The 27,879-nt window shown below is 43.1% G+C and overlaps 1 protein-coding gene across 1 annotated transcript; it reads right to left on the bottom strand.

Annotated features, from left to right (window-relative positions):
- Nucleotides 1-2,889: 2,889 nt before the first annotated feature.
- On the bottom strand, nucleotides 2,890-27,301 carry marchf9 (membrane-associated ring finger (C3HC4) 9). Its single transcript, XM_085782949.1, has 5 exons — nucleotides 27,287-27,301; nucleotides 26,685-27,254; nucleotides 10,719-10,874; nucleotides 8,321-8,513; nucleotides 2,890-4,243 (listed from the first exon to the last, which is right to left on the bottom strand). The coding sequence occupies exons 2-5, from the start codon at nucleotides 27,075-27,077 to the stop codon at nucleotides 3,900-3,902; spliced, it is 1,086 nt and encodes a 361-aa protein (XP_085639075.1). The 5' UTR covers nucleotides 27,078-27,254; nucleotides 27,287-27,301; the 3' UTR covers nucleotides 2,890-3,899.
- Between the last annotated feature and the right edge of the window lie 578 nt (nucleotides 27,302-27,879).

Genomic DNA, 27,879 nt, shown 5'->3' on the forward strand with positions numbered 1-27,879 from the left:
TCCTCCCTCTGTGATTGTGAGAATAAAAAAGCTGTTAAAACCTATGATCTTTGTAAGCTTTTCAAAATATTTATTTAAGTTTATGTTTTTTCTGTCTTGCTGTCATCCCCTGGCGTATTTATGATGGTTTGGTTGTGTATTAATGTTGTATACACTTATTTCATCTAACTGTATTCAGTCCTGTGTATACTCTTGTTGTCAATAAAGTTGTTAAAAAAAACAACCACACCAGACTGAGTTCACCTGAGACAGTAGTGAGACTCACCTGGGCGCAGGAAGGAGAACATCTTCATCTTCTTCATCACGGACCGTCTCACTCCTCCTCTTCCTCAGACCAGCTCGTGCTCTCCGGTGATCAGTTCACCTGGCTCATCTCTCACCTGTCCGTGTTCCCGGTGGCGCGTGGCGCGTGGACATGGAGGTGTGGACTGGACCGAGCGGACAGGTGAGGGCGGAGACCGCAGCCTGAGGACAAAGTCTCTCTCTCTCTCCGGGACAATGTTTAACCAAGCAGCGACCGGTTCCTCCGGTTTGGTGAAACCTGCAGACCGGAAGACACACTATCAAAATAAAACAACTTAGCGTATTATTTCCTATTTATAAAGGGATAGTTCACCCAAAATTGCACTCAGAGTCATTATCTAGGCTACTCACCCTCATGTGGACTAAGGGCTGGGAGAAGTTTCAGAAAACATCCAAATAGCCTACCTCCATGCTGCTCTATCTAAAGTCCGTCTTGTATTGAAGCCCCGAAATGCGAAATTGTCCCGAAAAAAAAAAAAAGTGTATATTTGTTTGTAGCGGAAGCTTCCAAATACCTCCATAGTGCTCGTTTTGTTGGTGTATTGATTTGTATTGACTTACATAATAAAGTTTCTGAAAAAAAAAAAACCCCGACATGTTTAATCCAAAACCCAGGCATAAAAGTGTTTATTCACTCACTCTCCATCGTCAAGTCACATTTTTCCACACTTCACTATTTGTCAAACTGCTATGTCAATGTTTGTTTTGTTGTTGTTTTGTCTTTATTTACTATGACGTGTGCTGTTGCCTTTCTTGGCCAGATCACTCTTCAATGAGTGTTTTATCTGGTTAAATAAAGGTTAAATAAAAAAATAACTGTTTCCTTTCAAAATAAAAGTCTCAGCCAGGACCATGGTTTGTTTCCTGCTGCAAATAATAATAATATGATATTTTTTGGCCTAAATTTAAAGATCTGATTCAGAAATAAAAGATAACTTTTTTTTCTTTCTTTTTTTAAAGTGAAATTTCTTCTGTGTCTGTATGTGTGTGTGTGTGTGTGTGTGTGTGTGTGTGTGTGTGTGTGTGTGTGTGTCATGGTCCTGCACTGACTGAGATAAAATGGACTCGCAGAGACACTGAGTGACAACAACACGGATCACCACCAGGTGGCGACAGACGCTGCCTCATTCACACGCAGGAGTGTCTGTAGTCTGTACCTGAACTAACACACACACACACACACACACACACACACCTCTGACCTCTGACCCTGGATGACCTCAGGTGTTTATTAATAATAATAATAATGGTTTACATTTATATAGCGTTTTTTTATCAATACCCAAAGCGCATTACAGAAACCATTTTTCATTCAAACACATTCACAAAGAGTTGATTGATGGTTTGTTTTGAACCAAAGTGAAATATGAAGGTTGCCATGGCATTAAAGCAGCAGATTATCACCTGATTGATTATCTATTGATTCATCAAGTTTACTCTGATCACAAAAATTTTAATTCCATTTTAAAGGACAATTATGTTTCAGTCGCCATCTGACGCTGTCTGTGGCTTTGAGGGATGGAAACAGCCTAAGCAGCAGAACTTCAATCCGCTCCCATTCATCGCTGCCGTGGCGACGCGGGGACAGACACAACTACCGCAAAACAGGAGACATTAAACTGAACATCTGCAGATTCCTTCTTTTAGACCTAAAATGTTAGGAATATACAGCCCACACTTGAATTTGCCCAGAATAGTCCTTTAAATGATCGCTCAGAGCTCCAGACTGCTCCCAAATGGAGACATTTTGACCCTAAGATTTGAGACATTTTTCACCGACCTGCACATGTGCAATCAATCAGTAATTTTGACACAGTTAAATAAACACTGCAAAAACTCAAAATCTTAACAAGAATATTTGTCTTATTTTCACTTGAATTAAGTAGAAAATCTGATAGTGGAGCAAGTTTTTCTTTCTTATTACAAGCACAAAAAACTTGCTTTCACTGGCAGATTTTTCTACTTATTTCAAATAAAACTAAAAATTGGTTTGAAAAAAGTGAAAATGATCTAAAAACAAGTATTTTTTTAGGTGATGAGTCTTATTTTAAGTGAAAAGAGATTAGTTCTGACTAGAAATGAGACATTTTGACAAGAAACAAGGCAAATATTCTTGGAAAGATTTTGAATTTTTGCAGTGAAGGACAACTCTCACCACATGTTCCAGTGTTCCTATACGCAAGTATGGAAAGTATGGAAAAGTATGGAAAATGGAAAGTATTGTATGGAAATATATTTATTACCTTAATAATTCTCTGGGTTTGGTCTTGTCTGAAGTTATCTGGGAAAATTATTTTGTATGCGCTTTTGTACCTCGCTACAATCTCCTGGGAATTATTTGGTGACATAATGACGTACAAATTCATAATAATGAAACCAAACGATTAATTGCATAATTTATTTACATGATACACATCTAATTACTCAAATGTCAGAAATTATTTGAATTTTTTTTCTTTTAGAGAAGTCTGGAAATTAGGTTCTGGAAAAAGTTTGGAATTTTTATGTGTAGGAACCCTGTTAACACACACACACACACAAACACACACACTTCGACCTCTTAAAGAAAAGACAGAGCGACACCGGTTAGTAAGAGATCGTCAGATCCCCGAGTTTAATCCAATAGTTTTTACTTATTATCAAATCTGAATCAGCACACAGCAGCAACAACCTGTATTTGAGCTGAAGTCGCTGGAACACTCTGCCGTTTGTCACGTCGACAAAAAGTTGGTGCAATGAAATCAGATGTTTTTAAAGTGTTTATTTTGGCAAGCACCATTCGAAATAGAGCAAATTTGTCATGTGCTTATGTTATGTGATGAAGAATAAAATTATATACCCATGCAAAACGTCCCTGTGAAATGTACATACGCATCTTTATTGCAGAAAGGTTTAAGTGTCACTGAAATCTTATTGATTTCTTTTTTTTTATTTTGTAGTTTTTTCTTTTTCTTTTTTTTTTGTTTGACTTGTAATGATTATTGTTCTGTCGCCTCCTCCGACTCCCTCGCGTTGGTTTGTTTGTTTGTTTGTTTGTTTGTTTCAGTTTTCGGTCTTTGTTTTACCAGCATCGGTTCGGTTAGCTCGTAGAAATTTTTAAGATCATCATTATACATAGTTGTCTTGTTGGAAATGCTTGGCATGTATGAGAGTTACATGATTTCCTCTAAAATCAAACATCCGTACAAAATCAAAGTGAGTAAAAAACAAACCAAAAAGAATCAGATACAAATCAAACCGAGAGAAGGATCAAAAACCGAAACAGAAGAAATGTCTCTGTGCATCCTGATATTGAACTGGAAAATCTCTTCATCTCGTCTTCTTGGATTTAGTTTTACAAAGCCAGTTTACACTCGTCCCCTCTCGCCTCATGTCTTTAACACGTTTAAACGTCCTTATTTTTATCACATGAGTTCTTTTAGTTATTGAAAAGCAGCCGCCTACGTCGTCCTGTATCGGCATGAAACCAGAGGAGACTGAGTGGACGCTGCTGCTGCTGCGACACCAGTCTGTCTGTCTCATGCAGCTTTATATTAGTCCATCAAGTCCGTCCAACTCATCATTTACATCTGGACAGCGGAGACGAGCCCGTCCCCTCATACGGTGGTGACCCTCATCACCACCTCGCGGTTGGCGGCGGCGCTGATCCGCGGGTCGTTGGGCCGCAGCTGGCTGAGGATGTGGAGGATGGTGTAGCCACAGTGGTGGTTCAGAATAGTCCTTAGCCGCCGGCTGTGTCGGCCGCCGCCGCCGCTGCCGCCGCTGCTGGCCAGGCCGTGGGGGTTGGAGGAGCGCGAGCCGCGAGCGCCCGTCTTACTCGAACTCAGCGGGTCGCCCAAGTCCTTCGACTTCTCGTAGTTCAGAACTTTCCACTGCTGGTTGACGGCCTGCCATCGCTTGAAGATCCGATAGACGGACGAGCCCTCGTGGATGATGAGGCCTGAGAGGCAGAGAGAGACACAGAGTGGAAGCCCAGAGAACTAAGAACATGTAAACGATGTTCTTCAGGAGAAACAGAAACTGAGGCCCATTTTCTCCTCTCCTGCCCTCTGTACCAAAGTGAGAGAGAGGTGTTCATACAAAAGAGAACTGCAGCAGATCCATCATATCAGGGGAAAACAGGAGATGATCTGTTAAAAGTATTTCTGGGAGAAGATCCACAATTTACTAAATTAGCTGCACAATATGTAACACTCTGCCACGATACTAGAAAAGTACACGAATGCTGATCAGAACGACTATTGATGTCATTTAATACTGTTGTTGTTTTTAAGTATCATTTGTTACTGCCATCATTTAAGAACAATATGTGTATGTTTTATAACAACTTGCAACAGTCTAATGATGCCCAATCTTACCACACACACACACACACACACACACACACACTCATTATTTATTTATATCCTGTATATAAGTTTCATTTCATTTAGACTGTGTATAAGAGAGAGAGAGAGAACTTGATCAGCACACACGTGCATGCTCACACACACACGCATAGGGTAAATAATTTTATGTATACTTTTTATTTATTTGTATATTGTTGTATATATTTGGTTTCATGAGTTGTATTGTGTCATTGATTCCTAATGCTTTGGCAACATAGTTCTTTTAACTGTCATGCCAATAAAGCAAATTTGAATTGAATTGAATTGAATTGAGAGAGAGAGAGAGAGAGTGAGTGAGGCTGAACTCATGGTGCGTTCATAACAACTCGGAGGTTGGAATTCCCAACTCGGAAATTTCCGACTTTCGACATCATTGCGTTCACGCTGCAGGAACACGGAAGAAAAGAAACATGGATACCCGAAGGAAGTTTGGCATGTTGTGGCTCATCGCTGAATACGAAAAATAATAGGGGTGGGAGAAAAAATCGATTCACATAAATATTGCGACATCTTTTTTGATGGAAAAAAAAAAAAATCGATTTATTTTTTTGAAAAAAATTGGTTTTAAATATTGTGCAATGTGCATTTGTTAGCCTTTTACATACAGAGAGTCCAGCTTTTGAAAAGGGTTTAAGTTCACTTTATAATGGAGTACGTTAATTTATAGGCTCCTACAGTATTTGTGTGCAGATAAATGTTAAAAATCAAGAGAAACGGCAATATCGTAGAATCGCAATTTAAATCGAATCGCCATCCAAAAAACTGTAGAAGAATCGAATCGGGAGAAAAGCATATCGTCCCAGCCCTAAAAAATAAATGCAGCAGTAAATGATGTTTATTTTGGAGGAGAGGAGACGCCGCAGATGAGTGTACATATAATGTTACAGCCTTGATAATAGTTAAATGTTATTTCCGTCACATACGAGGAACACAATTTCACACCATACAACAATCACAGCTTAATATAAAAGTATTTCATATAGGCTACTGCAATAATACACAAAAATAATGCATTCAAACCTCAACAAATAACTTAAAATTTCTAAATTCTAACCGTTTAAGACAAGAGCCGCCATGTTTTGATGTTGTCGTGACGTCAAGTCGGAAAGTCGGAGCTCTGATATGATGCCCGAGTTTCCGACGTGTAATTTACGAGTTCGACGCCGTTCAATTCATTTTTTACAACTCGGAGCTCGTTTTTTTCCGACTTCCGAGTTGTCTTGAACGCAGCATCAATGTTGTTGGTCACATTAAAAACACATTAAAAACAGGTCGATGTGAAGATTTTCCGCAGAGCAGTCTATTATGTGACACCGAGTACGCATACGCGGAGTCCGCGCGGTCGTAAATATTGAGCTTTGCGCGCACGGGTCTGGCGGACGTCCGCTTTGGGTCCGCACTGAGTCCGCCCGAGTATGTGGGGGCCTTTACAGTCACGAGGGACCAGTGAGGTGAAGTGACAACTTGTGGCGGTTAGCGGTACTGAAGTTCACCTCATTCACCCATAAAAGACGTGCGAACCCAACAGCCAAGTGGTCATTGACCTCTTGGCGAAACGGTTTGCATCGTTGCCCAGGAGCTAACAGATTTAGCAGCTAACAGACTCAGGAGATGACAGACCTAGGAGCTAACAGATTCAGAAGCTAACAGACTCAGGAGCTAACAGACCTAGGAGCTAACAGGCTCAGGAGCTAACAGACCTAGGAGCTAACAGACCTAGGAGCTAACAGGAGCTAACAGGCTCAGGAGCTAACAGACCTAGGAGCTAACAGATTCAGAAGCTAACAGACTCAGGAGCTAACAGACCTAGGAGCTAACAGGAGCTAACAGACTCAGGAGCTAACAGACTTAGGAGCTAACAGGAGCTAACAGGCTCAGCAGCTAACAGACTCAGGAGCTAACAGAATTAGGAGTTAACAGGAGCTAACAGACTTAAGAGCTAACAGGAGCTATCAGACTCAGGAGCTAACAGACTCAGGAGCTAACAGAATTAGGAGCTAACAGGAGCTATCAGGCTCAGGAGCTAACAGGAGCTATCAGACTCAGGAGCTAACAGACCCGGGAGCTAACAGGAGCTATCAGGCTCAGGAGCTAACGGGAGCTATCAGATTCAGGAGCTAACAGACTCAGGAGCTAACAGACTCAGGAGCTAACAGACTCAGGAGCTAACAGATTCAGGAGCTATCAGGCTCAGGAGCTAACAGACTTAGGAGCTAACAGGAGCTATCAGACTCAGGAGCTAACAGACCCGGGAGCTAACAGGAGCTAACAGACTCAGGAGTTAACAGGAGCAAACAGATTCAGGAGCTAACAGACTCAGGAGCAAACAGATTCAGGAGCTAACAGGCTCAGGAGCTAACAGACTCAGGAGCTAACAGACTCAGGAGCTAACAGGCTCAGGAGCTAACAGACTCAGGAGCTAACAGGCTCAGGAGCTAACAGACCCGGGAGCTAACAGATTCAGCTTCAGAGGTAAAACTTGTCGCCTGAGGATGAGAATAGACAGTTGGCAATAGTCGTAGCGCAGATATCTGCTGCCATCTGTTCTGAGTGTCGTCTTACATTAACAGTCCACCACCAGACTGCTGCTGCTGCTGGAAAACAGAATCTGCTCCTCGCTGCCATTTCATCACTTTCTGCCTGGCGCTTCTTCTCCACGAACCATCTGCTGCTTCACTTTGTCATTTTCTAACGACCTGAACGACCAGCAGAATGTGAAACCAACACATCTTTCCCTCATCATGTCCTCGCATAATCAAACTAATGATCACTAATATATCTCTTCTGTTGTTGCTCCTCTGTGAGTTCTCTGTGTGCAAAACTCAAAATCCTACAAAGAATATTTGTCTTATTTCTAGTCATAATGTCATTTCTAGTCAAAACAAATCTCATTATACTTAAAATAAGACTCATCACATTAAAAAGTAGCTTGTTTTTAGACACTTTTTACTTCTTTCAAGCATATTTTCACTTAAAGGGACAACGAGGAGTTTTGGAAAAGCGAAGCGTTTTCACACTACATTTATGAGCCTCCGCGCACACCGTAAAATTCTTTGACCGGCGCAAGACGGACTCATGTTTTCATTCATCAATAATTAAAGTCAGAGGTTCAAAGAGGTTCACATACCGTCGTAGTTCCGATCATAAACGGCAATTTGGCTGCGTTATTCTCATGACTCGCTACGAAGGAAACGCTGGTCGGCTCGACCAGCATTTCCGCCACCACTAATAATAACAAAATAACGATAGAGACAGAACGATATCGAAAATGGGCCCATTAACAAGTGTGGGTAGCGGAGATTCATCCACATTAACGTGAGACTTTTTTTATAACCGAATAGAAACTCCTCGTTGTCCCTTTAAAATAATCTGATAGTGGAGCAAGTTTTTCTTCCTTATTACAAGCACAAAAAACTTGCTTTCACTGGCAGATTTTTTCTACTTATTTCAAGTGAAAATTTGTTTGAAACAAGTGAAAATGATCTAAAAACAAGTTAATTTTTAGGTGATGAGTCTTATTTTAAGTGGAAATGGGTTGTTTTGACTAGAAATGAGACATTTTGACGATAAATAAGACAATATTCTTGGAAAGATTTTGAGTTTTTGCAGTGTATGTGTGTGTTGTTTACCTATGCAGACGATGTCCATGAAGCCGTACATGCCGTAGCAGATCTGGAAGAGCAGGTCCTGACGCTGCCACTTGGCCGAGGGGCTGAGCGACGACCAGATGAGCCAGGAGATGCTGGCGATGAGGAACAGCGAGCCCAGGATGATGGCTGCGATCTGCACCTTCTCTATCACCGTCAGGGAGATGGCCTGCCACTGAGCCGGAAACCAAACACACACAGGTCGACAGGTCAGAGTTCTGCTTCCGTCTTATTGACCCTCATCGTGTACAGAGACACTGGGTTTTGTAGCGGAAGCTCCTCGTCCAAATTGGACGAACCGGGAAGAGGAGCTTCCGCTACGAACAAGCTTGAAATATAGATTTATTGAATTTTTTTCGGGACAATTTTGCATTTCGGGGCTTCAATACAAGACGGACATTACATACGAGCAGCGTGGAGGTATTTGGATGTTTTTTGGTGTGTCTTTTTGTTACAAAGACAGTTGGTATCCATTTGCAACAGTTATATGGACATGCACTGCTACGCCGAGACCCCCTGTAACTCAGAGAAGCCACGGAGGACTCTGAAACTTCTCCCAGCCCTTAGTCCACATGAGGGGGAGGAGATAATGAGTGAAATTGCAATTCTGGATGAACTATCCCTTTAACCCTCCTGTTGTCCTTCTGGGTCAAATTGTCCTTCCTTCCCTTCATCCTTACTTCTTCTTCCTTCCTCTTTTGATCCAATTGACCTCTGTTCCCTATCCTCCATCTTTCTTTACTTCCTTTCCCCTTCCTTCTTTCCACAATCCTTTTTCCCTTCAATGATGTTTGAGTTAATAAAGACAGATATATATATATATTTTTTAAATAGCTAACTTCAGTATTTCCATTTAAACAGCTCTTATTTCCCTGTTTCAGCAGAAACTGACTCCAGATCTGAGTCTAAGTCCTCACTGCTCCATGTAACAGTAGAGCTGAAGTGTAAATATCTTTATTGATGAGCAGTCAAAATATTATTGTGGAGCAGGTAATGTAAAGACGCTGCACTGAACAATGGAAGAAATAGACACACAACACAGAAGTGACTCTCTCTCCCCCACACACACACACACACACACACACACACACGCGCGCTGATGGCAGCCTCATACGTTCAGACCTGTGGCTGCTGTGAGGGCAGAAGGACGGTGACGCACACGGAGAATGTGTCGGAGCAATATGGCAGCAGAGCCGACAACAGACGGGACCACTGACAACACCATGACAACACCATGACAACAGACAGTGTTGTTGATGTTGTTGTACAGGTGTTGCAGTTGTTTTACCTGCAGTTGGTTCTTGGTGCTGCTGGTTTTAGTGCAGGTGTTGTAGGTGATTAAAGGGGAATTTCCTGTTTTTTACAATCTGGACCTTATTTCTAGCATAAAATACGATCATTTCCTCACCCAGATAACTTTGGTGTCATTACAAGTCGTGATGAAATGAGCTCCAGCCGAGAGCCGCGTATATCCGTATAATGGAGTCTACAGGGCAGCAGAATGCAGCCTCTAAATAACACATTATCTGCAGAGAAACTCCTTCATTTCACCAATATTTAGTTCTGATAGGCTAGTGCTATTCCCCTCTGAGTCCGGGGTTAGCTGGTATCAACATCCGGGGTCTGTAGGTTGACCTACTGACCTCTGACCTGGATGATGTCATCTCTGAGCGCAGCGCGGCTCATTCTGATAATAATCATTCTGCTTCGGCATTCGGGTCCATTTTTCTCTCAACTAGCCGGAGCTTTAGTGAGTCCAGGTTGAGGAGAGGAAGCCTGAGGAAGCTGAACTTCATCCAGCTGCTCATTTTGTTCTGACAAGTCGGAAACACGCAGAAACGAACCTACAGACCCCGGATGTTGATAACAGCTAACCCCGGACTCAGAGGGGAATAGCACTAACATATTACTGTAAATTACATTTATGTTGAATGTTTATCTTTAGAAGGACAACTTGACAAGCCCTTCGGGTTTTTTTTGGTTACTCCTGCACATTTGCTACTGTATACTTTGTATGTTTGTTTTTGTTGTTGTTCCACTTTTTAATATGCTGTTTTATATATCTTTTATGTGCTAATAAAATACAATACAATACAATATCATAACAAAATATTGGTGAAATGAAGGAGTTTCTCTGCAGATAATGTGTTATTTAGAGGCTGCATTCTGCTGCCCTGTAGACTCCATTATACGGATATACGCGGCTCTCGGCTGGAGCTCATTTCATCACAACGACTTGTAATGACACCAAAGTTATCTGGGTGAGGAAATGATCGGATTTTATGCTAGAAATAAGGTCCAGGTTGTAAAAAAACGGCACTCCCCCTTTAAGGTGATACAGGTGTGTTGTGGTATTGTGGTGTCTCAGGTGTGTCTCTACCTGCAGTGGGTTCTTGGTGCTGATGGCCAGGACCTGGTACTTGAAGTAGCAGAGCTCGCAGCTCCAGGATCCTCTCTCGCTGATCCAGCGGATGAGGCAGGGCTGGTGGGTGCAGCGCACCGAGCCGTCGCAGCGACACGGGCTCAGCAGCTCCCCCTGCAGGACAGGTAGGGAAACACACACACAGAGGAAAACACTGTGTTAATGTACAGTTTACAGTATATCTGATCTGGGTCCTGTTCACCACATGAACCAGGATCAGAAATGTTTCATTGCCAAGAGCAGAAGTCAGTTTACAGCAAAAGGAACTTGAGACAGAGGTGCAAAATATAGTAAAAGGTGAGGCGATAAAATAAAAATTGTAATAATATAAGATTAAAAAAATAAAATAAAATACGCATATACTATATACAATTTAGGATTCATATTAAAAGAATAAAAGAGAACAGAATAAAGATAAAGATAGATACAGAATACAAAAAGGTTATTGTGCAAAATGTTGTAGTTAACACACCCAAGACACATTGAATGAATGTGGTCAGGGACACTGCAGCTGATTAAAGAGACGATGAACTGAACCTGTTTTACACCTGAGGGAGTTCAGTCTCTGAGCCACAGTGACACTTTATAAATAAATAAAACTCTTAAGTGTCTTAGTTTCTGTGTATTTACCTGACTGTAAACAGGCCTGTAATATAAGGCCACTTCACATCTGGGCGTCTCAGATCTTTATATAAAGACTTTAATCTACGTTCCTCTCAGCGTCTCTGCTGGAGAAACGGCGCCACCTACAGGTCGATGGACGACCAGCATCGCCTCATGGGATTAGGTTCAATCGAAGCCCTGAATGATTAACTATCAGGCTCCGCCCCCTCGTTATGACACGTTTAATTATTGCACCGCAGTCTGTGATGCTTTTGGGTCAAATCCAGAGTCTCCTCAACACCTGAGCTCTGCTGGTCTGAGTCCACGTCAGGACTGATGACCACATCCTGTCTGTCCCACTGATTAAAACTGCAACACAGCTCAGATTTCTGCTTGATCCTCGTTTCACTTCATTTCACTTCATTTCATTTCATTTCATTTCATTTCATTTCGTTTCATAACCTTTATTTAAACTCTGAGATATATTGAGGAGTAACCTAATTTACAATATAGCCAAGATGAAACACAAAACATATAAGGACAGAAGACAAAACATTTGAAACATACAAAAACATAACAACACCATAATTTAAAGGAGACTAGGATAAATTGAAACATAGTTAAAAGCAGGAGCAGTTAGAGGTAAACGGAAACGGTAAACGGTTAACGGAAAACAGAAGAAAAAATGGACCTTGCTGGCACACGTGACTTTGACAGCACAAAGCGCGATGCATTCTGGGTAAATACGGCACTTGGAACGAATCTCCTTGTTGTTTACAACTACTTCTGGGTAGAAAACCAGCATGAGAACAATAGTGACAGACGAGTTTCACTATATCTCATTTTTCACGTCACTATATCACCGTTTAGACTAATCTGATGTTTGTAAAGTTTATAAAACCAATGATTGGACAAACATTACTATTTTACATTAGCCTACGTTTTCACGTTTTTGTAATTAGTCATGGTTATCATAGATTAGCCGGCTAACGGTTAGCTACCTGTTTAACTTTAATAACTCAGTGACTCAATAAACGGTCCATGAAAAAATATTTTCTCCAGCGGATATCTGAGTTACAACATGACTGAGCTAACTGGAGTAGTTTCATGTCGTGTTTTAACAGCTGACGTCCATACAAACGGCAGCTTCATTGTTTCCTCAGGCAGAAACTAACAGGTCGTTTGGAGCCGAGATGATTCACTGGTTTTCTCAGTAAAATAAAAAAATAAAAAATCGCTGCCACCATCTTGTCACATGTGATTATTTTCCAGTTTCTTAGTTTTTTCTGAGTGTAACTCAACATTTGGACTTTGTGACGGAGACACAGACTGAACGCAGCGTTTTAATGACGTTAACTGAGTGTGTCAGAGCGATGACGGACACGTTCCTCTGTCTGCGCCGCCATTAGGACAGAAAATAATGTGAGATGTTCTGCTGATGGAGAATAATTGCTGCTCCTGTTTGATGGAATAATACGGTGCCAGAGGTTTTTTATTCTGTGTGTTAATTAGTTTGACACACACACACACAGAAAAGGACTGAAGCAGTTTGATTAAAACACATTACAACAAATGACGATGACACAAAGAAGGAGAAAGACGAACAAACATGTTGAAAACATCCAACTCATCAGAGACTGATCAGAAACCTGGTTTATAATCAATAGCAGAACTAAATCATATTTATTTTGTACAGAAGTCAGAGGTCGTGGATTTTATCTGTGAAAAGTGAGAATAAGACATGACTGAAGAGACGATTTAAAAACTTGAAGAAGTGAATTTAGGATCAAATCAGTTGTTTTTTGTGTTTAGGCATCAGAAAATGATGTAAATTAATTTTAATTAAGATTAAAATCAGATGAACAGATTTCTAAATTAATTAAAGTCAGAGTCTGGAGGTTTGTTCGTTGCAGTTTGTAAATACAACTTTGTTTTATAAATGATACCCAGAGGAGTTTGTATTTGGTTCTAAAAGAGTCTCATATTAATGTGGATGAATCTACGTTACCACTTGTTAATGGCTCCATTTTCGATTATTATATCGTTTTGTCTTCATAGTTATTTAGTTATTATTATTTAGTGGTCGGCTCGCCCAGCATTTCCTAGTTTCGGTTTCCCGAATCGCTAGTTGGCATCGTTTATGGTCGGAACTACAACGGTATCTGATCGTCTTCCAATCTCCGACTTTCATTCTTGATCAATGAAAACATTCTTGGCAAATGTTTTCGCTCTCGTCCATCTTGCACCAGTCCAAGAATTTCACCGTGCGCGCAAAGGCTCATGGGAAATGTAGTGTGAAAACACTTCACTTTCCGAAACTCCTTGTTGTCCCTTTAATGTTTTCCTTAGTCTAAGTTGTATGTATATATATTTAAATTAATATTCTGTTCAACTTGCACGTCACGATATGCCTTAAAGATGAAAAGGCACCGTTTTTCAACAAAGTTTGTATGTTTTCCATCTTTACGCACCGGTTCAGGCACCGTTTAAAAAGTACCTGGTATCGGATAAAACCTAAATGATACGATACCTAAAACAACTGAAAAAAATCATTTTTTAGTTAAGATTTGTAGCATTTCTGGATCTGTCAATTTGTAATTTAATTTTTTTTTTCCTTTTTCATTATGTAAACTGTTTTTAGTTTGTTTTTTACTAATTCAGTATCTTTCATTTTTCTATGTTAATTTGTCTTTCTGTTTTTCTTTGTTTTTCTTTCTTTTCTGTTTTTTATGTTGTGAATTTCTGTGTTGTCTTCCTACTCTGAAGACCACCACTGTTGTTGTTGTTGTTGTTGTTGTTTGTTTTTTACATAGGGGAGGTATTTTTATAAGCCTTTTTTGGCTTCTACCTCTCCTGCACAATGTTTTATTTACTATTTTCATTGTTTATGCAAGTTAATGTGCAAAACTAAACTAAACTAAACTAAACTAAACCTAAGTGTGTATCAACCATTTCTCCCGTTGGCTTGACAGCGTCCAGTCTCTGTTTATCTTGGTGGTAGTTCTTATACAAGCTCACAACGCTACACGCCCAACTTCAGCTGAGCTCTGTCATTGGCTGAGGAGAAAACACAATAACTACACCAAAACATTCACCACCACCTGAGCAGAAGCCCAGAGGTGATAGAGGAGGTGCTCTGTTGTATACGTCTACATTTAGTGTTTTAAGGACTCTACCTTTAACTCTGTCCCCTGTGACTCAGAGTTAAACTCAGGGTTCGATCACTGGACCTCGTCTGTTTAATCAACATCTGCCGATCTGGGCTCCACTGACCTTCCCTTTCACAATAAAAGCCCTGAAGTGTCCCGGTGTTTGTCAATGAGCCTCGTGCTGCTCGTAAACTTTAGAACAAGTTGCTGCTGCTGCTGCTGCTGACATTATAAAGATAAGACGGGGAAGCTCAGAGGTCGACGAGCTGCTGCATAAAAAAACGTATGGAGGCAAACATCTTCTAAAATGTCACGCTGAGGTGTGTGTGTGTGTGTGTGTGTGTGTGTGTGTGTGTGTGTGTGTGTGTGTGTCATCTACATCCATGTCTCATCTGGAGCTCCGTCCACTGATGATGAGTGAGAGACAGATCTCAGACCCAGAGCGAGGCTGCTAGCTCCGCAGTGAAATAAAATAAATCTCTGTTATTTACACTCAGCTCCAGATCTGATCCAGAATCAGACTCTCAGGCAGCGATCAATACTTCACAGACCTGAACCGAGTGAGTTCAGCTTCAGGAAACCAATCAAACCCGACCCGTGTCCCAGCTCTCGTCTCCATGGCGACACCGCCACACAAACTTAACGCGCTAACCCGTAACCCGTAATCTCTTGTTGATGACAGATAAGACTACACAGATATACACATGGTAACATGGTAGATGATAAATAACGTTATCCACCGCTCCATGGATTGATTTCTCACCGGCTTCGTTGTTGGAAACAGATGATGCACATGGAGGAGAGGAGGGTTAGAGACACAGAGGAGGAGACACTACAGGTGAATTGGGTAAAAATGTAAACTAACAGATATCACCATGAAACTTCCCAAGTTTATCACTCACATTAAGACAAATATTTTTTGTATTACAAGTTTTGTCAAATTTTATGTTTAAATATGTAAATGAGGCAATATCTGATGAAAAATACGCTCATTTGCATATATTTACATAACCTAAATCTGAACAATGGATAAAGCTACTTTCAAAATTCTTGTTTTATTTTGTTGACATATTAGAGTCAGAAGTTTTTACAGAGGAGGATTTTGGATATCTCTTTTTATCACTCTGTAAATGAGAAAATACTGTCACCAGCCCTAAAAAAAAAATCAAATGTCTTTTTAGTATTAAAATGTTGTATAAATGAGGCTGTGAATGATATATCAACAATCCCCTCTGTAAATACCTTCAGAATATAGAAAGGGATCAAACTGGAAGGTTTGGTGTCTGTAAGTGCTGCTGAAGTGGAGATTTCTAGCTCAGAGTCTGAGTCTGAAAAACTCTTTCTGAGAAAACGGCCTTTAAAGACTTGGACTGTAAAATTACATAGATTGTTATTGTCAGTCGTACTTTAACGATTTGTTGCAGATACGGAGGAAATGACCATTTTTGGAGCCCAGATTATTGTTCAGGAGAGAGAGAGCTTTACAATGACACCTGACATGGGTCAGACTAACTTTTGGTGAATTTAGGAGAAATGTACAGATGAAAGAGACAAAGTGAAGTAAAATAAAAACCTTAATGTGGATTTTCTACTATTTCTTTTGACTTTTCTGAAAGAATACATGTATGTTAAGGAAGAAAAATAGCCAAAAATCTCAAAATTTATCAGTGCATGAAAAAACAGTGTTTTTGCCTGTAGTGTCTCGCCCAGATAAGAGAAAAAATTAAATGGAAATTAAGTCCAGTACCAACAAATCTTTTTTTTTGGCCACATCAATCATACAGAAGGTAAACATGAGAGCTGCTGCTTCAACGCTACCAGAGCAGATTCTTTCATCCCACTACACTCTGAAACAAACAGGAGGGGAATGAGAAAACCGCTGCAAGACCTGTAGTCCGCTCTGATTGGTCGATCGCCGTGTCTCTAAGGCGAAGAACGAAGAGGACAAACACACACTGTGATAATATGACGATGCACGTGAATGTAAATCAATGAGTGAATGAGTGACTGTGTTTTTAGACGAAACCTTCGTAACGTGTCAGACACATTAAATCTGATGATGATTCTGACTGTACGTTTTTAATGAGCTTCATTTTACATCAGCGCTTTTATTCTGAAGGGCCGGGGAGGAAAAGCTATTAAGTGTACTGAACTGGATCAAATCAAATTGATCAATTAATTGAAAACAAGTGAGAGATAATGGGAGTGGAACACATTATGTGGCTAAACGCTTCTTCATCTTCTTCTACTTCTTCTTCTAATTCATTTGCAGGCGGTTCCCTGTTTTTAAATTCAGACGGTACCTGAAGACAACACGCAGTAAAAACACATGAGACATTAAAGGTCACATCTGGACGAGCCGGACGGAGTCATACTGAAAAAACTGGAGCATGTGTGTGTGTGTGTGTGTGTGTGTGTGTGTGTGTAATGAAGTCAGCTGTAAAGTCACTCTTAAAATTAACCTATTTAACCTCATTGGCTGAGTTTCCTAAACGTCTCCTCCTCCTCCTGTTGTATTTTCAGTAGTTGTATTGTTATTATATTGTTATATGAGCGTTATGTGGGGACTATTTTCAGGTGCAGAGTGATACACCTCAGTCTCTGTAGTGACTGCAAAAACTTAAAATCTTACCAAGAATATTTTTCTTATTTCTAGTCAAAACAAATCTCATTATACTCAAAATAAGACTCGCCACATAAAAAGTAGCTTGTTTTCAGACACTTTTTACTTCTTTCAAGCAGATTTTCACTTGAAATAAGTAGAAAATTCTGATAGTGGAGCAAGTTTTTCTTTCTTATTACAAGCACAAAAAACTCGCTTTCACTGGCAGATTTTTCTACTTATTTCAAGTGAAAATTAGTTTGAAACAAGTGAAAAGATCTAAAAACAAGTTAATTTAAGTGAAAAGAGATTAGTTTTGACTAGAAATTACACACTTTGACAAGAAATAAGACAAATATTCTTGGAAAGATTTAGAGTTTTTGCAGTGTAGTAGTGACTGAGCAGCAGGTTTGTGTCAGTGGGACAAAATAAAAACCACAGATTGTGACTCTGTGATAAAATGTTTTACAACCTCATTATAACGCCCTCCAGTGGCCATTAATATATAATAAATAATAACATGATAATAACATAAATAATGTTAAAGGTACATTGTGTAGGAATTCCTCCATCTAGCGTTGTGGTTGTATATCTCAAGCAACTCAATCGTATTTTTCATGCTGCATTCACGTGAAATTGGGCAGACGGCAGACGGACGACAGCCGCTGCACGGAACGGCATAAACAAGCCTCGACAGTCCGGTGTCTCCGCTGAGTTTCCGTGGTTTCCTACCGTCACGCTGCCACTGAACGTAAAAACATGGCGACACCACATGGCAGCCAGCAACGAGCTTACCCGCTCCATGTAGATATGAATGATATGAACGGCTCATTCAGAGCTGAAAGGAACACTTCAGTTTGCTGATGGGGGGATTACTGATTAATGAAAAACAGACAGAAGAACCAAATAATCAATTTTCATGAATAGATAACAGGAGAAGTTACACAATGTCTTATAAAAAAAGACAAAACAGTCTGAAAAATGAACTTTAAACAGAACAATAGAGGAGGTAGATTGCAATTGATTTTGTTTGGATTTAACCTGATTTTCTGCACGTGTCAGTAAAAAACAGATTTGCCCTTTGCATGAAAATGGTCAATAAAATAAAGTATTTTCTATTCTATTCAATTGGACAACACATGAAACTGCTGTTCTTTAGTTTGAAACCAGGAGTCAACTCTTCTCTAACGTCTGGTTTCATGATGAACATTAAAGCTCCAGTGTGTAACTTATTTGGCTTTTTATTATCAAAAATCAAATCTGTCTTTCATAAATCCGTATTTCACTGAAGTGGAATCACAGCTGCATACAAATGAAAGCTTTCTGGTACCTTAGAATGAGTTGTTACAAGTCGTTACAAATACATAAGTGGGCGACGCACCGAACCGAGGCGGCCATGTTGCATCGCCATTTTTTACGTTACGTTATTTTACGTTAAAACGTGGGTCAGGTAAACAATACGACATCACCATGACAACATATTGTCAGGCCTGTATTGTTTTTGCCTCGTGCTGGCGGACCACTTGTTTACATAGACGCTTGTTTATCCTGTTACATGCAGCGTCTGTTGTCTGTCTGACGTCTGCCCGATTTCACCTGAATGCAACATCAAGAATACGTTCAGATATGCAACCGCACCGCTAGATGGGGGGAAAGTTGAAATCCGGCAATCTGATTGGTTGTTAACCGTGGTATAATGAGCATATACCACGGCTACTATTCTAAAGCCTTATCACAGCGTAGGCTATCACTCCGCGTCAGGCACCGTGTATCCATGACAATGGACTGTTGCCGTCCGTAGCAAAAGACAGTTGATGTTTTTACGATGTTAAAAAATGGATTAAAGTAGTTGAATTCACATGTTTAAAGCAGAAGTAAGCGATCCGGTGGTTTTGGCTAACTTCTTGTCAGCCGATGGAGTTAGCAGTCCCCGCCCTCGTCCCTACGTCACCACATTCACGCGCATCCCTTGGCTGCACACACAGAGAGGACCGCCCCTTCATGCCGTTCTCTCTCCTCATTGGATAAAGGTTGTAGGATACAAGGAAAGTTTTCTCCTCGGCTCAGAGCAGAGCAGAGTGACTGACAGACCCGTGTTTCAGACCAAACACTCTATATAAGTGATTGCTGTCGGAAGATACAACTATTTAAGACTTATATTAACACTAACATTCACCTTACTTCTGCTTTAGGGGCCGTGTCCACCAGACGCGTTTTTAGAGCTCTGGGCTTCTACTTTCCATTCAAACCCTATTGAGTTGGGCGCTCACAGCGCTCAGCGCCCTCGGCGCTTGCTTCTTTTTGTCGTGGCGTGTAGAGCGCTTAGAGTTGAAATCTGTTCAACTTTTAGAACAGCGCCGCGCTCGTCAATGTCACTTTTCACCGCACTGACAGAATCAAGAAGGTGCGGGACACACGTTACCACAGCAACACATCTGGAGACGTGGCTCGGTTTATATCATGACCCACACTTGTATTGAAGGTAGGCCGACCTCAGGGTCCATGTCAAAAGCTGCCGCTAATGCTGTTGTGTATTTCTGACACTCGTTGTCGTGTTTACATTAAACAAGGCAGGAACACGGAAGTGTCAGAGGACTCGTTTTGTAACCTAGCAACAGCGGCATTCTGACGAGGGAGTGAGACAGCGCTAAGCGCTGGGAAAGCAGCGCTGAGAGCGCTGTCAGCGCTGAAAACGCGTTTGGTGGACACAGCCCCTTAAGGTTAATTTTCACCTCCGGGGAGGGATAACAATGGTAGAGGGGATTGGGCAGTGACTTTCACTTGAAAAAAAAGCTGAGGAAAAGACGAGATGCAGAACTTGGAGCTAACGTCTGGAGAGGTGGGACTATTTCTTCACAGTGAGGCTATTTTGTTGGATAATATGTATTTCTGGTTGAATAAAACTACATGAAATTGATTGTGTATCCCTCTTTCATATTGTCATTATTGGTAACCGTTTTATAAAAGCAATATATCACTCCAGGCCGTGGTATATGCTCATTATACCACTCTAAGGGGGAACAACGCCCCTTAGCCGTGGTATAATGGGGGAGCATACGTCAGTCCGACTGCCCAAAAGTCCGACGGCTCATTTCTCCGACTACCCATTCTACAGTGTTGAGGTTAGGTTTAGGGTAAGGTTAAGGGTTAGGGCTACTTAAAGCAGATATCAGTGGAATGTTTTTGTTAATATAAGTCCTAAATAGTCCTATTTTCCGTCAGCAATCACTTACATGAAGTATTTCAGCCTAAACACGAGTCTCTCCGTCACTCTGCTCTGCTGTAACCCGAGGAGAAAATTTTCCTTGTGGGATACAAGTGTTATCCAATGAGGGGAGAGAACGGCATGAAGGGCTGTGTGTGCAGCCAAGGGATGCGCGTGAATGTGGTGACGTAGCACGAGGACCAATTGATGCCTGACAAGGGCGGGGGCTGCTAACTCATGGTGTGTTCAAGGAAACTCGTACTTTGTGTTTTTCCTTCCTGTGAAGTCATACCAGTTCGATCTGGTACGAGTTCACGGGTCGGAAGTTACGAGTGGCCGTTATAGGGAACTTTCACAGACAACAGGACGGTAAAAACTACGGGTTACCTGGAACGCTACCAAGTCGTAGTTGTGACTTGAAGCTGTAACTTACGGTTTCAAAAGCCTGCCTTGAACACAGCATTAGCCGAAACGGCCGTGCCGATGATATCTGCTTTAAGTCGGAGAAATGGGAGGTCGGACTACGGGACGCAAAAATAAAGAAATGTATGGTCGGAGAAATGGGTAGTCGGACAGACGTCATGCGCCCGGTATAATGAGCATATACCACGGCCTGTCGTGATATATTGCCTAATTATAGGCTACCTTTAAAAACACAAACATGTTTGTACCAGAGCAGAGTTGAGTTTCCTTGGATCCTGTTTTATTCTAGTTCTTTCACCTTCCTGGATACTAACTAACTGTACCACTACAACCCACATGAGCTCCATTCACTGTTTTTATCGTCTCTTTGTTCTTCAATCATAATGTTGATTATTATCATCATGTTTATCATTGTAACAGTCAGTTCAACCTAAACCAGGAAACCAGGCTGGTTTCTCACCGTCACTGAGCTCTGACTTCACAATAAACAGATTATCTTTAGGTAAATGAAAAGATTCAGAGACTGAAAAGAGTAAAAACATATCATCACACGCTGTCCTAAAGAAACCTGGTTCTGGTCCAGACCTGCAGACTCACATTAAACCACCATGAATAATAATACAAGGAAAAAGCTTCAAATCTGGAAAAAACAACAACTCAGTGTTTGTTTCTGTTGAACAAACAACGCGTTTCATCATTTAACTCACAGGACACACACAGAGATACACACACACGCACACACACACACACACACACACAAAATACTGGTTTCTATTGGATTTGTTGACAGGACAAATATAGGAACATCCAAAGACATTAAATTAAAGACAGAAGCCTCTGTTCAACCTCAGTCAACATAAACACACACACACACACACACACACACACACACACACACACACACACACACACACACACACACACACACACACACACACACACTTCCTGCTGGGCTGATGTGGCGTTGTGTTCCTCCACTAAGGTGTTAACTTGTTGTGTCACAGCCACCATGACCTTTACTCTTCTCCTCCTCCTCTCCTCCTCTCCCCTCCTCCATCCTCCTCCTCTCTTCTCTCCTCTCCTCTCCTCTCCCCTCCTCTCCTCTCCTCTCCTCTCCCCTCCTCTTCTCTCTTCTCCTCCTCCTCCTCCTCCTCCTCTCTTCTCCTCTCCCCTCCTCTCCTCTCTTCTTCTCCTCCTCCTCTTCTCCTCTCCTCTCCTCTCCCCTCCCCTCCTCTCTTCTCCCTCCTCCTCTCTTCTCCTCTCCTCTCCTCTTCTCTCCTCCCCTCCCCTCCTCTCCTCTCCTCTCCTCTGCTCTGCTCTCCCCTCCTCTCCTCTTTTCTTCTCCTCCTCCTCCTCCTCCTCCTCTTCTCCTCTCCTCTGCTCTCCTCTCCTCTCCTCTCCTCCCCTCCCCTCTCCTCTCCTCCTCTCCTCTCCTCCCCCTCTCCTCCTCTCTTCTCCTCCTCCTCCTCTCTGTGAACCCTGAGTATCGGCGCTGTGCTGTGGAGTCTCTGTTCTGTTTTCTGGCTCTTTGTCTGGAGCAGAGCGCCGTTGATGCACGATGAGTCACCTCGCCAAAACCACCGGCCACCCGTTACTACGGAGAGACGACCACGACGACGGACCGACGGACTGAGTGACTGAGTGACTGAGTGAGTGAGTGACTGAGTGACTGAGTGACTGAGTGACTGAGTGAGTTGTCTGGACGGTGGACTGGACTCAGACCAGAACCGACTGCGTCTCCACTTTACTACGACGTCGTCTCACAATAGAAGTCGGAGGCAGATAAAGTCATGAATTAGCACATGGGCTGTAATAACACTACGCCTCTCTCTCTCTCTGACGCCATGGTAACATCCATCTGTGCTCCAACAGGATCTACAGACCGGACCAGGTTTCTGCACATCTGGCCAGAACCAAACACCTGGCCCCGGACCAGAGAGAGACATGGAGGACGGAGTCGTGTGTCTTCATCATCATCTTCATCTTCTTCGTCTGGTCATGTGATCACCAGGATCAATAACTGATCTATATTTTAGTGGCTCATCCATATTCAGTTTGTTGTCCTGACGACCGAACTGGTTAAGGTAAGGTAAGGTAAAGGTACTTTATTAGTCACATATACAGCTAGTACAGTGAAATTCTTTCTCTGCATTTAACCCATCCCTGAGGAGCAGGGAGCAGTTAAAGTTTCTTTGTTGCCATGGTGTCGGCTCTCAACACACTGACGGGTCAGAGGACCAGAGCAGGAGACTGGACCGGACCAGACTGGACTGGACCGGGTCTGAAGGGGAGGGGCTACCGCAATATATAAAATAAAGCAATTATTCCCTCCATTTCTTTCTGTCATCAACCATGACTGATATCACTACAATTGACCTATGGCTAAGCCACGCCCCCAAACGCGATGAGCCAATCACAGTGAGCATAGCTAGCCCGTACACTCGGACATTCTCTGCTTCCACGTCCATTGAAATGCATTGCAGTTAGTCAGTTTTCATTCGTTTTTATATGTTTTTTCTTGACATTTTAAGTTTAAAACGGTCAAACGGTGTGCATGGGGTACATGCAACTCCGACACTAGGTATCCCGAGAGGCTGGGCAACGGGGTGTATTTTTTTTTTTACCTTTTCCCAAGCCACATCTCAACCGAGAGAAGTGTCTACTCTGGATCAAGTTATGCGGTAGACCACAACAACACCAACTAAACGTGGATAAAATTAACAAGGATGCCTACATCTGTTCTAAGTTAAGTCAACAACATATTTGAGGCAACATATTGTCAGAGATGTTTAGATGTTAGCCAGTATCACAACTAAGCATAAAGTCCGCTAGCTTAATGCTAACGTATAATGTAAAACTCCATAGACAGGCTAACAGAAATTAGCCCGTCGCTATCAGCGTTTCGCGGCAACCGACAGCCATAGCAGTAAAGCTAAGTTAAGTTTTGGTGACTTCGAGATGATATTTAATCTTTCTGTTTCCAAAAATCATCAATTGCCTCCTGTGAAATGTCTCCTACGAATGTTGACTGTTTGTCCGAGTGAGTGGAGGGGGCGGGGCTTAGACAGAGGTCAATTGCGTCGCTGTACTTGCTGTGGAAGTCCGAGATACGTCGGAAATCTAAACGCCGTTGTGTCTGGGTTAGGGGTGGGCGATATGACGACATTAAATCGTGAAGGATTAGAGCGTGTAGACGATCTGCCAAAGTGCAGAGATCGTAGGATCGTCTGGGGCACCTTTTATGTTGCAAGAGTGCATTTTATCAGAGTATGTTTACTTGCACATGTTGGCAAAACTGCAACTATTTAAATGGGCTCTATGCACAGCTCCACTACTTCCTGAATTACTGAAAGGCAGCTCCCAAACGGATTAATCCAGGTGTGTCTGATCATTGTGACTACTCAGACACACCTGGATTAATCAGTTTGTCTAATAATGTAAGACAGGAAATAAAGGAGCTGCCTTAAGTTCAGGAAGTAGTGGAGCTGTGCATAGAGCCCATTAAAATTTGTTTAGAAATGCTCTTTGACCTAAATTGTCTGTTTTCAATTTTAGATTTAAGATCGGATTTTATTTTTCAAAAACCGTGATATGATATTCTTGCCATATCGCCCACCCCTAGTCTGGGTCAGTCACGTCATCCGGAGGCGTACACAGCTGGGGGAATTCCACCGCCTTCTCCAGGAGCTGCCTGGATGACGGCCGCTCCAGCGGTGTTTCAGGCTCACCAGGGTCCAGTTTGATTCCCTGCTTGGTAGGATCGGTGCCGGGACACAAACTACAGGCGCTGATAGGCTGTCCCCAAACAGCTTCACGCCGGCACAAATTCGCGTCTTTACATTGACTTTGTATGTAATCTCGTCGAGCTAAAAATTTGCTTTGCGTCCGGTGTGAACGCACCGTGAGACCTGGTCCAATCAGAGACCAGAGACCTGGTCCAATCAGAGACCAGAGACTTGGTCCAATCAGAGACCAGAGACCTGGTCCATCAGAGACCAGAAACCTGGTCCAATCAGACACCAGAGACCTGGTCCATCAGAGACCAGAAACCTGGTCCATCAGAGACCAGAAACCTGGTCCAATCAGACACCAGAGACTTGGTCCAATCAGAGACCAGAGACCTGGTCCATCAGAGACCAGAAACCTGGTCCAATCAGACACCAGAGACCTGGTCCATCAGAGACCAGAAACCTGGTCCAATCAGAGACCTGAGACTTGGTCCAATCAGAGACCAGAAACCTGGTCCAATCAGACACCAGAGACTTGGTCCAATCAGAGACCTGAGACCTGGTCCAATCAGAGACCTGAGACCTGAGACCTGGTCCAATCAGAGACCAGAGACCTGAGACCTGAGACCTAAGACCTGGTACAATCAGAGACCAGAGACCTGGTCCAATCAGAGACCTGAGACTTGGTCCAATCAGAGACCAGAGACCTGGTCCATTAGAGACCAGAGACTTGGTCCAATCAGAGACCAGAGACCTGGTCCAATCAGAGACCAGAGACCTGGTCCAATCAGAGACCTGGTTCTGGTCCTGGTCCTGGTTTTGCAGCAGCTCCATGAATCACATCTCTTTGTATTTTCTGTGTTTCACAAATCAAAATGGCAGATGAGAATAAAGGAGACAAACTTTCTCCCTGGTCTTGGTCCTGGTCCTGGTCATAGACTGTAAAAAGAATGGCCGTAGCGTCCGTGACGTCACCCATTGGTTTTGGGGAGTCGTTTTTGTGACTCAAATATGGCGGCCTGAACAGCGCCATGTTGGATTTACCGGCCGAGAACCCGCCCACTGGCCTCGAAGCAGCTGTCCACGGAGCTGCTCGGACCTGTCACTCAACGTTTCCGCGCCCTAATTGGCCAGAGTTTTAACCTAATAACAGTAAAATTCACCCCCCTCAGAGTGTGTGCGGGGGTAGAAACTATCGGTTGAGACAAAAAAAACGTTCTGACACCAGGCTTTGATCATGTTTATTGAGGATGTAAAGTCGGCGATTTTAACATGGGGGTCCATGGAGAACGCTGCTTTCTGACACCAGCCCCCAGAGGAAGCCGAGGGGATTGCAGTTTTTTGAACGCGGAAGTGAGCTTCACTTCTCAGACCGACAACTGCCCCCTTGGTCGGAAATCTAAACGGCGTCGTGTCTGGGTCAGTCACATCATCCAGAGGCGTACACAGCTGGGGGAATTTCACCGCCTTCTCCAGGAGCTGCGCCTGGATGACGGCCACTCCCAACGGTATTCCAGGCTCACCAGGGTCCGGTTTGATTCCCTGCTTGGTAGGATCGGTGCCAGGACACAAACTACAGGCGCTGATAGGCTGTCCCCAAACAGCTTCACGAGAATATTTCGCCAAAGTTGAATTTTTTGAACTCGCGCAAACCCGCGATTCGCGCCGCCGGCACAAATTCGCGTCTATTCGCATCTTTACCTAGCCTGACGCACCAGACTATATCATTAACATGTCTAGTCTGGCAACGACCGGTAGACCTCGGCTCAATCCAGGGGGCGGGATGAAGGCTGTCTTTCAAACTGCCTCTGCACCAATAGGGTAGCGCTACGACCAATCAGAGCAAAGAGCAGGATGACGTTAGCCTGACAAGCCAATTAAAATGTATGTCGTCATGGCGTTAAGCCGCCCAACGACTCTCTAAACAGATAGAGCGCTGTGATTGGTGAACACAATCGGTGTTCGAGACTCAAAAAGTTCCTATGGCTCGTTTCTAGACCCACCTACGGAGCAAATATATTTGCTGCCGCTAGAGTGCAGCTAGATTTCTAGGCTATCCTTTACATTGACTTTGTATGTAATCTCGTCTAGCGAAAAATTCCTGGTCCTGGTCCGATCAGAGACCTGAGACTTGGTCCTGGTCCTGGAGTCACACACGCTCTCATCACACACACACGCACACACACATTAACACACACACCCCCCCAGACTGACCTGCTCGGGGCCCTGGAAGCAGATCCGGCACTGCGGCGTCCTCAGGCTGCTGGCGGTGCTGGCCAGACTCACGGCGTCCAGCCCCTGGACCTGGACCTGCAGCTTCGGCTCCTCGAAGGCCAGGCTCCGGGGCCGCGGCTCGCTGCCGTAGTACTCCTCCTCGTCGTCACGGGAACCGCAGTCCACGAAGGGGGGCCAGCCGCAGCCGCCCATCCCCAGGCCTCTCATGGCGCTGCCGACGGCGGTTCCGGTTCCTGTGGTTCCGGTGTTTCCGGTGTTTCCGGTTCCGGTTCGTCTCTCCGCGGTGTCTGAGCCGGACTGTCTCGAATCGGATCGCATAAACACCAGGACTTTCAGTTCATTGAAAAACATGCGGATCCGATACTTGAACATGTTGGGGGCTACATACAGACTCAGACCGGCAGACTGGAATAAAGAAACCCTCCCCCCTACTACTATTATTATTATTACTGTTATTATTATTGTTATTGGTTATCATTCATCCTCTGGGCTCATTTTCATTGGCTGTTCTCTGCTAATTGTAAATCCACAGAGATGAAGCTCTGGCCTCTGATGGCATGTGCATGTGTATGTGTGTGTACATGTGTATGTGTGTGTGTGCATGTATGTGTGTGTGTGTGTCTAAGCCAATGCGGATGAAAGATTTTCCCTTTCAGCTGCTTCAATATTCATCAGTCAGATCCAGAGATGATGATGATGATGATGATGAGGAGGAGCAGCAGCAGCTCCTTCCTCCATCACCAACTATAAACACAAAGACACCTCAGATCTCAGATCAGTCTCTGCTGCTGCTCTCGGTCCATGTTTTTCTTTCTTTCTTTCTTTCTTTCTTTCTTTCTTTCTTTCCACCTCCTCCTTTTCTTCCTCTTCTCCTACAACAACAACAACGACGCCGCCGTGTGTCAGGTGATGCTGTCCGGCTGGGGGGCTTCCTCCTCCTCCTCCTCCTCCTCTTCCTCTTCCTCCTCCTGCAGCAGCGGCTCTCGGGGCTCGGACAGGGAGCTCTGGGCCCTCTCTGTAGCTACATCATGTTTTGCTACCCGAAGCAGAAGACGGGCAGAGAGAGGCGGAGAGGAAGAGGAGGAGGAGGGGAGAGCTGCTGCTGCTGCTGCTGCTGCTGCTGCTGCTGCACCGAGCCAGGAAACACAGAGAGAGCGGCTGGAAAAAACCTCCC

Source organism: Trachurus japonicus, chromosome 7 (genome assembly GCF_045865225.1).
Source record: "Trachurus japonicus isolate A0001 chromosome 7, Traja_1.0".
Classification (NCBI taxonomy): domain Eukaryota; kingdom Metazoa; phylum Chordata; class Actinopteri; order Carangiformes; family Carangidae; genus Trachurus; species Trachurus japonicus.

Coding starts and splice junctions, on each gene's coding strand:
- marchf9 (XM_085782949.1), bottom strand. CDS start 27,077: ATGTTCAAGTATCGGATCCGCATGTTTTTCAATGAACTGAAAGTCCTG. Junction 10,875..26,684: donor GCTTCCAGGGCCCCGAGCAG/GTCAGTCTGGGG, acceptor CCTGTCCTGCAG/GGGGAGCTGCTGAGCCCGTG. Junction 4,244..8,320: donor CATGGACATCGTCTGCATAG/GTAAACAACACA, acceptor TCTGCCTCTCAG/GCCTCATCATCCACGAGGGC.